This window comes from Ursus maritimus, unplaced genomic scaffold, assembly GCF_017311325.1.
Source record: "Ursus maritimus isolate PB19 unplaced genomic scaffold, ASM1731132v1 scaffold_24, whole genome shotgun sequence".
Taxonomy (NCBI): Eukaryota; Metazoa; Chordata; class Mammalia; order Carnivora; family Ursidae; genus Ursus; species Ursus maritimus.
In genome coordinates this window covers 35919711-35932654 of record NW_024424897.1, presented here as the reverse complement: position 1 = coordinate 35932654, position 12944 = coordinate 35919711, and the positions used below count along the sequence as shown (strand labels likewise).

Genomic DNA, 12944 nt, shown 5'->3' with positions numbered 1-12944 from the left:
CAGAGACCAGCTGGCTTCCATTTTCCTGGCCTGCACGTCTCATAAGGTCAGAAGAGCTATGTTCAGTGCAACTTTTGCTTATGATGTTGAGCAGTGGTGTAAACTCAATCTGGACAATGTCATTACTGTATCCATTGGAGCAAGGTAATTGTTCTTCTACGTTATCCCACTGATTTTTTTTTTAATACAAGTCCCCTTTTTTTGGACTCGAAGAGATACGTTGTTTGGCCTTAGATTAATAACAGGGAAAGTTTTACTGAAAGACACGTATTCCTTAACGTCAAGATTGATTAAGGATTTTCCATTTTATTTTATTTATTTTTTAGAGAGGGGGAGAGAGAGAGGCGAGAGGGAGGGGCAGAGGGAGAGAGAGGGAGAGAGAGAATCGTAAGTAGGCCTCACACCCACCAAAGAGCCTGATATGGGGCTCAGTCTCACAACCCTGAGATCATGACTTGAGCCGAAATCAAGAGTCGGACTCAACTGACTGAGCGCCCCAAGGATTTTCTATTTTAGAGTAATCCAAAGGGAGATTCTCAAATTGTCCTATTAGTATTTCTGTCATTATGTTTTCAGTTGATTTTTCCCATCCTTGCACAAAGTATGACATGAACTCTGTAGCCACCCAGAGGATTTAGTTTCTTTGATGGCTTACTTAAGTAAGACGATAGAGGAGGAAGCTGATGATACTGAGCCATTTGATTTATAATTCATTAAAAAAAAATACTTGGGGGAGCATTTTATACTAAATTAACATGGACTAGTAGAAAAATGTTTAGGAATTTATAATATAGCCACGTGATTGAATATTATGCAACCCATGAAATGATAAGTATGAAGACTATAGCTGTAGGAAAATGTGTTTGGGACGCCTGGGTGGCTTAGTTTGGTTGAGCACCTGCCTTTGGCCCAGGTCATGATCGCAGGGTCCTGGGATCGAGCTCCGCGTTGGGCTCCCTGCTCGGCGGGAAGCCTGCTTCTCCCTTTCCTTCTGTGCTCTCTTCTTCTCCTCTGTGCACACTCTCTCTCTCAAATGAATAAATAAAATTTTTTTAAAAAGTGCTTGAAATACCATATTAAGTAAAAAAAAAAAAACCATATTGTTCCAAATGGAACAATAAAGAATACTCTGCCTACTTTAAACTTAAAACTTTTGTTTGTAAAAAGAAAGAAGAATACACATAAATGTAAAGGCGGAAAATAGAAGGGAAAAATATTTATGATGGACTGTAATGTACTACAGCATCTTTCTTTTTTTTTTAAGACTATTTATTTGAGACCGAGAGAGAGAGAGAGAGAGCGCACAAATGGGGAGGAGGATCAGAGGGAGAGGGAGAAGCAGACACCTTGCGCAGCAGGGAGCCCGACGAGGAACTCAGTCCCAGGACCCTGGGATCATGACCTGAGCCAAAGACAGACGCTTAACGACTGAGCCACCCAGGCGCCCCTGTACTACAACATCTTATTAGTGTTTATAAAGCTCTTAAGGCTCACCCCCAACTGTCTATAAAAAGACTCTTACTCATCATTAAGAAAAAAAGCTCAAACCTGTAAGAACTTTAAAAATGTTCTCATTATTTTATCTGGTAATTTTATTTTTAGAAATTTTTTGTCAGTAAATACTTAGTCACATGAAAATTTATGATTAGACTACAAGAAAATGTCATGATTGATTCTAAAATGGTAGGATTGTGGACAATTTGTTCTGCTTACAGTTTTCTATATTTTTCAAGTTTTCTTTAGGTAACATTTTTATAATTAGAATAAAACATTTAAAAATAACTTTGGGGGGCACCTGGGTGGCTCAGTCAGTTGGGTATCTGCTTCTTGGTTTCAGCTTGGGTCGTGGTCGGAGTCATGGGGTCCAGCCCTGAGTCAGGCTCCATGCAGAGTCGGCTCGTCCCTTTCCCTTTGCTTCTGCCCCTGCGTACATGTGCACACACACACACTCTCTCTCTCATATAAATAAAATCTTTTTATAAATATATATATATTGGGGTATCTGCCTGGCTCAGTCGGAAGAGCATGCAGCTCTTGATCTCAGGGTCCTGAGTTTGAGCCCCACATTGGGTGTAGAGATTACTTAAATAAACTTTAAAATAAGTAAATAACTTCATCTTCAAATTAAAGTATAAATAATTAAATGCTTATATTGACGAAGGAAAAGTTGATTCTGTTGGGGTTATATAAATTTTTTAATTTATTTATTATTTTGGGGGAAGCAAAAATTGGCTCTTGCGGTCTACAAGGTATGTTTCCCTTTCAGGAATTCTGCAGTAGAGACTGTAGAACAAGAGCTTCTCTTTGTTGGGTCTGAGACTGGGAAACTTCTGGCCATGAGAGAACTTGTTAAAAAGGTATATTTGGACTATCTTCTTGAAATTTGATCAAGTTCTTCAAATCTTATATGATGGTGGGAGGCTGAGTACTATTCCTATATCATATTTAGTAATCTAGTGGTAAATTCTTAAGCACATTGAGTCAACTGTTGTCCCAAGCGGAGAGGCTCACCACTTAGAATATGATAAGTTTTCTGTTCCCAGCTCAGGGTGGGCTAGGAAAAGACCTACCTGATGCCCTAAAAGCCTCCTTTTTTCACATCTACATCTGTATTGGCTCCCTTCATCTCCCCCCGTCCCTCTGCTGGTTTCATCTAGAATCTAGGAGCATTGTAGAATGAGTAGGACACTGAGTGTGGTTGTCTGTTTTTATCCCTTCAGTAAATATTGAGTAGAATCCATAATTCAAAAGTTTACTGTGAGGGGTCAGGGCAGGGCAAAATAAAACAAATAGAAATCTTAAGCCCTGTCCCTAGAATTTATTCTTTTTTAGGGGATAAAAGAAATAGACTTACGTAAGATAGTTTGCAGTAAAGTGTCATAAAAGGCTATAGAATGTTTTTCTTAAGCATCCATGTAGTCATAATGGGGCCAAGAGGAAGAGTTGAATTGGTTGGGGAAAGCCTTATGGAGAAAATGCTACTAATTCGGGCCTTGGAAGGATCTGTGAGACAAAAGGGCAAGGGGAGTTGATGGTTGGAGGAGTAGCTGCAGTAGTCTAAGCCATGGAAGTGAACACAGTGGGTTTGGACACCCATGGAGAAGTTTCCTATCTAAGGCAAAGAGTTTATGGTGAGAATTAAAGAAGATCAGGTTGGACAGGAAAGTTGGGGTCACGTTAAGAGAAACCACTGGACATTTGGAGAATTTTAAGGAAAATTATTTAAACAGTGGTATATAGAGGTGCCTGGGTGGCACAGCGGTTAAGCGTCTGCCTTCGGCTCAGGGCGTGATCCCGGTGTTATGGGATCGAGCCCCGCATCAGGCTCCTCTGCTTTGAGTCTGCTTCTTCCTCTCCCACTCCCCCTGCTTGTGTTCCCTCTCTCGCTGGCTGTCTCTATCTCTGTCAAATAAATAAATAAAATCTTTTAAAAAAAATAAATAAACAGTGGTATATAAAATGTAATGGCAAGAGAATGAAAGTAAAGAAACCAATCAGTAGGTTGTTAAATTAGGCTGGTTAGAGATGAGGAGGAAATAAATGAGGAAAATGGGGTGAGTGGGAAATGGGCTGACAGCCTCTGTGGTGGAATGTTAAGAATAGTTGGAGGGTGAAAGGGAAGGGTGTTTGCAAGTACCTAGTGACTACAGAAGTGGTTAAGAGCTTGAACTTTGGAGCCAGACTACCTGAATTGGAATTCTAGCTTTAGGCAAATTAACCTCACCGCTTCCTCATCTGTAAAATGGAAATAATAGTATCTCTCTCATAGAATTGTTTTAATATTAGTGACTTAATACAAGCATAGTACTTAGAATAGTGCTTGGCACACGATGCCATGTACATTTGTTTCATTAATACTCTTAAAGGTATCATTTGGCACTAGGAAATTTAAGGTTTTCACATGGATACTCACATGGAGATTATACATCAGGGATTTCTAGCCATGCATGACCATAGGAGGTCCGTGAACCCTCTGAAGTTATGTGTCAGATTTTGTGTGAATGCATGGTTGCCTATTAGAAAGCTTGACAGCTTTATTAGATTTCAAAAGGAGAGCTTGTGAAGCAAAATAAAAAGGTTAAGCCCTAATCAGTTGAAAATAGAGAAAGCTGGTTTGAGAGAGAGGTGGGTGTGATAATAGAAGTGTAAAAATCATCTGCTTAGAGTGGGTAGTTGATAACTGAGATTATATTTAACCTAATAAGATAATGACTATTGAGAGAACGGAGAACCAAAGACTAAGTTTGGAGGAATACCCACAATTAGGATAAACAGTGAATTAAAAAAAACAGTTATTGCATTTTAGCAGAATTAAAAAATCTCTGAGGCACAGAAGCCAAGAGATGATTGTTCTAGGGAGTGGGCATCTATCATTATAGAAGGGTAAAGGGGATTAATTACATACGATTGTTGAAATTAGCAAGATGGAAATTAGAGTTCAAGTTGAGTAGAGAACGGTTGGTGAAGAAGATGGAGGCAGATGAAGACCACTGATCTGAGAAATTTGGCAATAAAAAGTACACTAAATTGAATTGGGTCCTTTTATGAACTAAAATCATACGAAGTACTACGATTGTATTGATTAGGGTTATATGTGCTGATTTTTGCCTTCTTTCTTTTAGGGTTTCAATCCACCTGTTCTTGTTTTTGTTCAGTCCATTGAAAGGGCTAAAGAACTTTTTCATGAGCTCATATATGAAGGTATTAATGTTGATGTTATTCATGCAGACAGAACACAGCAACAGGTAAAGTCCAGTGTATACTTTCAAAATGATAAAGAACTACTAAACTTTACAATAGTGGCATGAAATGTATGAAGTACTTGTTTTCCGTTCCTAGACTAGTACTAAAACATTGAACATCTGTTTTATTAACCAGAGAGATAACACAGTCCACAGCTTCCGAGCTGGAAAAATCTGGGTTCTTATTTGTACAGCCTTGCTGGCCCGAGGGATTGATTTTAAAGGTGTGAACTTGGTGATCAACTATGACTTTCCAACCAGCTCAGTGGAATACATCCACAGGATAGGTGAGTTGTCTATCCTGCTGCTACCCCTCGGCCGAGCTCCCCCTCCACACACACCCACCACCCCCGGGCACTACTCGTCTGGCTTGCACCTCCTCCTTCCCTTCAAACATGCTCATTTTATAGTGCTCATTTTAGTGAAAAGCCAGTGACTTGTATGTCAATCTTGAAGTTCCCTTTCCCAGAAAAGTGTTGTTTATGGTCTGGTTTTTTTTTTTTTAGGTCGAACTGGAAGAGCAGGGCATAAAGGAAAAGCTGTTACATTTTTCACTGAAGATGATAAACCATTATTAAGAAGGTAAATTAGGAAAAATAACTTAGTATTAAGATGGCAGACTGCTTCATTATTCTTGTATGCACCCACAATTAACAGGTAATTACAAAATGGCCAGGTCCCAAATACTCGTATGGTATTAGTCAACCACATTTAACCATGACAAAAGGAAAAATGATCAAAAGCCTTTGTTTTTGCCTTTTCATTATTAGAATTTGGAAGTATTCATAATGGAATGTTCATTATTAAATTTCAGACTCACAGGATTCTCCCACTAGCCATTGGTTGATATTACTCACAATGTAATAGTGAAGTCTTCGGATTGGTGAATAAAGTTAACCCTTGAGTCACTTCAGCCCAGTTAAAATTTTCTCTTACCATGATGCATCCTTCCCTTTACTCTTCTGGGCAGATGGAGTTTTATATTTAGTCCTAGGAAAAAAACTATTTCAGTAACACACTCCCAATATTATTCGGTTGTAGCTCTTTGAAGCCTGGGTAACACATGCACTTTTAGAATGTTGGGTCTTAATTTAGCCCAACATCATAGATCTTAAAATAAAAGCTGAGTTTCCTACATTTTGGCTGCCTATAGTAATTTTAGACTGATGATAATTGATAGCACTTCGCATTTCTAACAAATGAAATTGAGTTATGGCCAAAGACAGTTTGTATTTTGATGTGTTTAACAGTTTTGGCAAAGATTTTGATTTGTGCCTTCTGAACCTTGGCTTTGTTATCAACCTTGGATATACTTTGAGCAGACTTTTACACGTTCATGTGTAGGGGAGTCTGTTCCAAAAGCCTAGATTCACCTGCATCTCCTCAGTAACTCCAAGCATGTGACTCTGATGAGCTCCACGTCCACATAACCGTGCCTCTCAGTTTTCTCTCCGGGCAAGGGGAATACTGGTAGTATTTCGTTAGTAAAGACTTGTTGTGTGTATTGAGTAAGTCACTACACGTGAAAAGCCTCAGACAGTGCCAGTGCACAGTAAGCGCTGTCATCTAATAAATTACAGTCAGCGTCCTCATCCAAGATTGGGTTAGTAGCTTTGCAGGGCTTGGTAAATGTTGAGGAGAAATAGCTGCTAGATAAGATCACTCATCAGTTTCCGTCCAGCAGACAGTTCTCTCCGCAATCCAGTGTGCAAACCTGGTGATCATTTATAGCAGAACACTGTGCTGGATTACTTTCTTGCATGTGTAGTTTTCATTCCTCTCGAATTGTACGGAGGGTTTAAGTATGTGAACATCAATTTGACCAGATACAAATTAATATTTATGGGTTCCTTTTACAGCGTTGCCAATGTGATACAGCAGGCCGGATGTCCTGTGCCAGAATACATAAAAGGTTTCCAGAAACTACTAAGGTACAATCTTGAATTTACCTCCATGATCTTTCTCTCCCCCTCCCTCCCTCTTTCCTCCATATGCATTCTTGCTTTCACACTCTTACAGTTACTAGCAATACTACTACTTTCAGAAATTCTAAGATAAAATGTTTCCTTTTTAAATATCTGTGAATATGTTCTTGTCAGTTTTTTCATTCTTGAAATGTTAAGTATTCAGATTTTTAAAAAATGATTCAATGTAATGAAATATGCTTAGAATTGATTTTAGTTCATGAAACTGATAAAAAGCAGTTAATTGCCCAAATCAAATTTTAAGGCTTGTTGGCACAGGATATAAGTGTGACACAGGACATATTTTAATCATAATCAGTGCCTTTTTAAAAAATTGATCAAATTTATCATCCCTCTGGATTATCTCTAAATGCTATTGGGTAATCTGGCATTTTAAAGTGGAGATAGTGTCACCACAAACCATAAGTGGGTTAAAAAGTGAATTTTGTGATCAAGAATCAAAACTAGTTTTAGCTTAAGCCCTTATCAGTTACGTTCTACTGAATTTCATTCTTTTTTTATAACTTTCAGCAAACAAAAGAAAAAGATGATTAAGAAGCCATTGGAAAGGGAGAGCATTAGTACAACTCCAAAATATTTCTTAGAAAAAGCTGAGAATAAACGGTAAGTGTATGATGAGAAAAGTGACTGTTCGACTCTGTCATATGGTTCTAGTAGGCATTATTTCCTCTTAGGATAAATTTTTTGAGGTAGAATTGATAGGTTCAGCCAGTTATAGAATGTAATAAAAGTAATATATTTTAGGTTGCCTGTGATTTGGGAACTTGGATGATTCAATCTTGGAATTTTTCTCTATGTGTATATTACTGATCTGGGTTTTTCTATCTTTGAAAGAATGATTTCAGTTCACTTTGAATTAGAATTGCACTGCCCATGACCTCCACACAGCCTACATCAGGACATACTGCTGAGGCAATGAGGGCTGTAGACTCACATTAATGGAATCTTCCCTGAAGTTCCCCATCCTGGGCAGCATTTCAGTGTAATCTTAGGCTTATGCTGAAGCACATTGTAACACCTCTAAAAAGTATGACTTGAGTGAATTTGTAGTTGTTTAGCTGAGTTTTAGGAGGATGTTAAAACACTGATTTTTTTTAGCATATACACAGGACTACCTTTTGATAGGGGTAATGAAGATGTGCTAACCTGTACTACTCTTTACAGTATTTAAGGAAAATGACACTCTTCAAATTCTGCCAGTACAAGTTTATATATAATACATGTAAAATGTAGGCATTTACCAAATACCTTTTCTCCTGCCAGGTACTTGGGTATGTGACTGAATCTAAAATGAGACCCCTTTCCGAGAGTTAGGGAAAGGAGATTAGTATACATGAAAAAACATTAGAGAATAGTTTTTAAATAAAATCGAAGTTTGGAGATGACAAATATTCTGAATTGGTGTAGTTACAAAAAGCTTCAAGGAGGTAGAACTGTCTTTAAGGACAGGTAAATTTAGGCATGTGGAAGGGACAAGGTGAACAAAGGCATAAAAACTGGCATGCACTTCTAAGTGGAACAAGAGTCTTACTTGACATTTTGTGTTGACTATGAGAAGTACTGTTTAGTTCAAGGATATAGAGTGTACACAGTGTCCCAAAGTTTTAGTGCAGTTTTAAGCTTTAATAACTTGGGAAGAATAAATGCAACAAACTTACAAAAGTATCATTTGAAAGCTTAAAACATTTTAATTGTGTCTATACGTATTTCATGTTTGTTAGTTCACTAAGAACATTTTTTATTTTAATTTTTTGTAGCAACAGTTTCTGGCTGACACTTAAACCGGTGGATTGGTAGAGATGGTCACTCTGCTTGGGCACTTTGGTCACCTAATCTATCTCATTAGACTTTTTCTTGTGGTGGGCTGTATCAGAACTGTTGTGAATGCATCAGAACCCTATTCTTTGGGTGATCTTTTTTTTTTTTTTTTTTTAAAGATTTTATTTATTTATTTGACAGGATAGAGACAGCCAGCGAGAGAGGGAACACAAGCAGGGGGAGTGGGAGAGGAAGAAGCAGGCTCATAGCGGAGGAGCCTGATGTGGGGCTCGATCCCATAACGCTGGGATCACGCCCTGAGCCGAAGGCAGACGCTTAACCGCTGTGCCACCCAGGCGCCCCTCTTTGGGTGATCTTAAAGCTAGCATTAGAAATGTAATCTCGTCAAGCTCTGATCAACAGCTGATAAAAGTTTTAACAAAAAGTCAGAAATCAGTAGTAAGATGGTGGCTATGTTGAATTTTCATAAGAAACAGCAATATTTTAAAGAATTATAATTTGAATGTTGATTTTTTATAAGTTTGTAGCATTCATACTTGAGGTGTTAAAACTTAGCTGCACTGAGACTTTGAGGACACTTGATATAAATCTTGTCACTTCAGCCCCCCACTTAAGATGCTGTGGCCATCTCTGTTGTTTCACATTGAAAAGCCATCCTTCTTAATAGAGCATGTAAACAACACCTGATCCAACTCCAGCTTACCTTTTTACTCTAGATGTTCCTTTAATGATCCTACCCACACCTTGCCGAGAACTCTGAAGTCCGTATCTCCAGGCCCAGCTTTCCATATAAATCTGAATCCTGTTGCCTATGGACCTCACTTCAGGCACTACAAACTCAGCCTGCTAGAGTAGAGGGAAAAGTTGGATTTGGAGTCAGAAGGATTGGCTTTCATATCACCTTTTCCTGTATGACTTTGGACAAGTCACTTCCCCCAGTGTATGATAGAAATAAGTACATAAATCATGCCAACTCTGCTACTCAGTGTTGGTTGAGGATTAAATAAGTTAGTATACGTCCAGGAACTTTGCATTAGTAAACTGTAGAATGCAAACATTGGTTATTTTCTCCCAACATTTTTCCTTTTCCTCTGTTAGCTTAATTGATGGCATTTTTTTTTTTTTAAAGATTTTATTTATTTATTTGACAGAGAGAGACAGCCAGCGAGAGAGGGAACACAAGCAGGGGGAGTGGGAGAGGAAGAAGCAGGCTCCCAGCTGAGGAGCCCGATGTGGGGCTCGATCCCACAACGCCAGGATCACGCCCTGAGCCGAAGGCAGACGCTTAATGACTGCGCCACCCAGGCGCCCCTAATTGATGGCATTTACCAGATTCTAAAATCAGACTGTCAGGGTTCATATCTAATATTTATTACCAGTGTGTGATGATCAGCAAGTTGTTCAACCATTCTGCCTCATTTTCCTCATCTGTAAAATGAGGGTAATATCAGAATCTTCTTCGTAAGTTAGGAAGATTATCTGAGCTGATACATACAAAACACTTAGTATCTAGCACTTAATCAATGTGAACTCTTAACTATTAGTAATGTCAGAGTCAGACTCCATCTTTTATACCATGTTACAGTGTAGTTTACAGTGATGTTTCTGTCTCACTTAGGTGATTGTGGTTTCCTAAAGGGCAAAAACCACGTCTAATGCATCCTTGGGTTCCTAGTGTCTCGTATATGTGATTATACAGGTTTCAGGAAATGTTTATTAAACTGGCAGAGTTTTAGAAAGTACATATATTTTGAATTTTGGATTCAACTTTCTTTAATTTTCTTGTCACAGGAAAAAGGTCACTGGTCAGAATAGCAAGAAGAAAGCAGCTCTTGAAGACAAAAGTTAAAAACAGACTTTTTAAAAGACTGTATCAGAAATGGAATTTTATGATCCCAGCACGAATGTTGTTTTCATGAAATACTTCAAATCCTGTAATCACCTGTAACATTTGAAATCAGCTATAAGAATGTGGGACTGATGAAAAATGATCCTAAACTATCAATGCATCATGTCAAATTTCAATTTGTAGGTGACTTTTAAATTATTACACAATGGAAATAACATTCATTCACATTTCTGTGGTGTGAATCCAGAGAGATACTTCTTATAGAAGAATAAAAGCTTGTGCTAAAATTAACAATACCCAAATGTGGTGAACTCTTAAGGATTTTCCCTTCAGTGTGAAGGAAGGTGTGATGTATGCTGTGGAGAGGCATCTGAAACCAAATTCCAAAATCAAGCCTTGAGATGAAATAAATACCCCTTTTCACCCCCACCCTCACTTTGTTTGTTTGTTTGTTTGAATGGACAAGCAGCAGCACAGACTGTTTACCAAGAAGGGACCTATTAGTCTCTTTTACTATTTCTAAATTTGTCAATGGCCTTTTTGTGGCATGAGCCACAACAGAGAGCCTCTTCTGTGGCTGGTTACTCAGGTTCCCTAGGATTTTAAATTCTTTGGTCTGTTAAATCCCTTATACCTCATTGGTAAAAGAGCTCATACCTTACCTGTCATAATGTTGCAGCTACAAGATTAATGGTCAGCCTCTCCCTTCCTTACTTCCATTTTCCATCATTTAATCATGCTCTTTCCTGTCTGTTTCCATTCAAGATGACTTTGCTTGAAAACTGATAAACACTTTATCCTGATAAGGAAGAACGTTCCTGTTACTTGATACAGCTGTGGCTGCATTCCCTTACAGCTTGTCTTTCCTGAGGCGTTATGGCCCTGCACCCATTTAGTAAACAGGTCTCTGCCAAAGGTAAAGAGTTAAGATTTTACAGTGATGGAGACTATTCACTATTAGCAGATTCTTCTTAGTTGCTAGTTTTTGTACAGTTGGAATAAAAAATTGACTTCATACATGTAAGGTACTTAGAATGCTGCCTTACATGAATGGTAGTTATTATCAATATTACTACAATACTATAAATAATCTTACCTCAGCAGTATTTGAATTAAACATATTAATTTCCTTTATTCTCAGCCTTTTATTCTAGTGTCAGGACAGATAGACTCCAACTTGAATATTTTAAATGAGACGAATTGTTCCTCTTCAGAATTTATGTAAATGGAGACCGTTTGCTGCAAGGTGCAAAAAATACATACAAGCATGTGATTTTTCTTTGTTCTTACAAACAGATCCTTGACTCTATCTTGGAAGTCGTTGTGATGGTGCCACCTATTGCCAGCTGTATGACTTTGAATAGGTTCTTTAATTTCTCAGAGCTTCTGTTTTTTTCATGTATGAGGTTGGGGGTAATACCAACTATGTCTCAGTTATTGGAAGTGCCTAGCTCTGTGCCTGACATGTTATAAATTAATGCCAAATATTCCTTAAACAAACATGATATATTTGGTTAGGAATACAAGGCTTAGTAACACAGTCTGTGCCCTTAGAGTGTAGTGGTGGGTATAGAGTAAAGGAACAAATAGCGTGGTAAATGCTGTGTTAGACATAAGGCCAAGGTACTGAAGCATCAGAGGACAGCATCTGATGTCATGGAAGACTGACCTGTGCTGAGTCTAGCAGATGTAGGAATCCACTGGCAAAGAACAAAGTATCTGGCAGACATAAGAGATCACATCTTCTATGATCCTGATATACTCCCTTCATTTGACTTTATTTCCTCTTTTTAGTATTTCCTCCTCAGTAGCTACCCATCCTTAAATAACAGTGGCTACAAACACCAGTATTAACTTGGTTTCTCAGTGGATTAATACCGAATTTAGCACTTCAATATCAGTTGGGACTATATGCTACACAAATTTCAGTTTCACCTACAGAAGAAGAGAAATGAAATTAGCAGACCGTTATGAAGAGAATACATGATAACTGAATAGCTGCGCTAGTGAAATGAGTAAGGGCTTTTATGTGAAACACCTGGGTTTGAATCCTGGTCCTGCTGCTTTCCAACTCTATGACCTGGGCAAATTACAACTTCTTTTAACCTTGGTTTTCTCACCTGCAAAATGCCCATACTCACTCTTAGGGACACTGAGGATTTGAAAAAATTCAGTATGGTTCCAGAATTTGTGCCCAATAAAAGATAACTATTATTACAAATTGTTTCCCTGTAAAAGCCTTGGGGCAAGAGGGATAGATAAAGCTAATTATAATTAATCCACTACTTGCTAATAAGCAAACTCTGCTTAAAGGCTTGAAAAAGTTTACCTTGGACTTTTTGTATTTTACTTACAGTAGTTCGAGGAGGGGGAAAAAGTAAAAATATGGCCAGATATATATATATATTCAGAGTAATGTTGGACTGCTTTCCAAACACCGTTTTGCCCCTGCTTGCAAGTATAGGAAAAGCAGGGATTATTGGGTGGCATAGTGGCAGAACCGAACACACGAACGGTGCGCATCGAAGGTTTTATATACAGGCTAGGGTTATTTGCGCTAGGCTGCCTCACTAAATTTTAAATACCTTC

At 38.3% G+C, this 12944-nt stretch overlaps 1 protein-coding gene across 1 annotated transcript in view; it reads left to right on the top strand.

The window, feature by feature from the left end:
- DDX52 (DExD-box helicase 52) overlaps window positions 1-10784 on the top strand; it is a 23674-nt gene extending 12890 nt beyond the window's left edge. Inside the window, exons 6-13 of the mRNA XM_040639829.1 lie at window positions 6-144; window positions 2267-2357; window positions 4623-4745; window positions 4879-5029; window positions 5249-5324; window positions 6602-6673; window positions 7238-7330; window positions 10298-10784. Coding sequence (XP_040495763.1) covers window positions 6-144; window positions 2267-2357; window positions 4623-4745; window positions 4879-5029; window positions 5249-5324; window positions 6602-6673; window positions 7238-7330; window positions 10298-10355 — 803 coding nt within the window. The 3' untranslated portion in view covers window positions 10356-10784. The remainder of the gene's footprint in view (window positions 1-5; window positions 145-2266; window positions 2358-4622; window positions 4746-4878; window positions 5030-5248; window positions 5325-6601; window positions 6674-7237; window positions 7331-10297) is intronic.
- Window positions 10785-12944: the final 2160 nt, after the last annotated feature.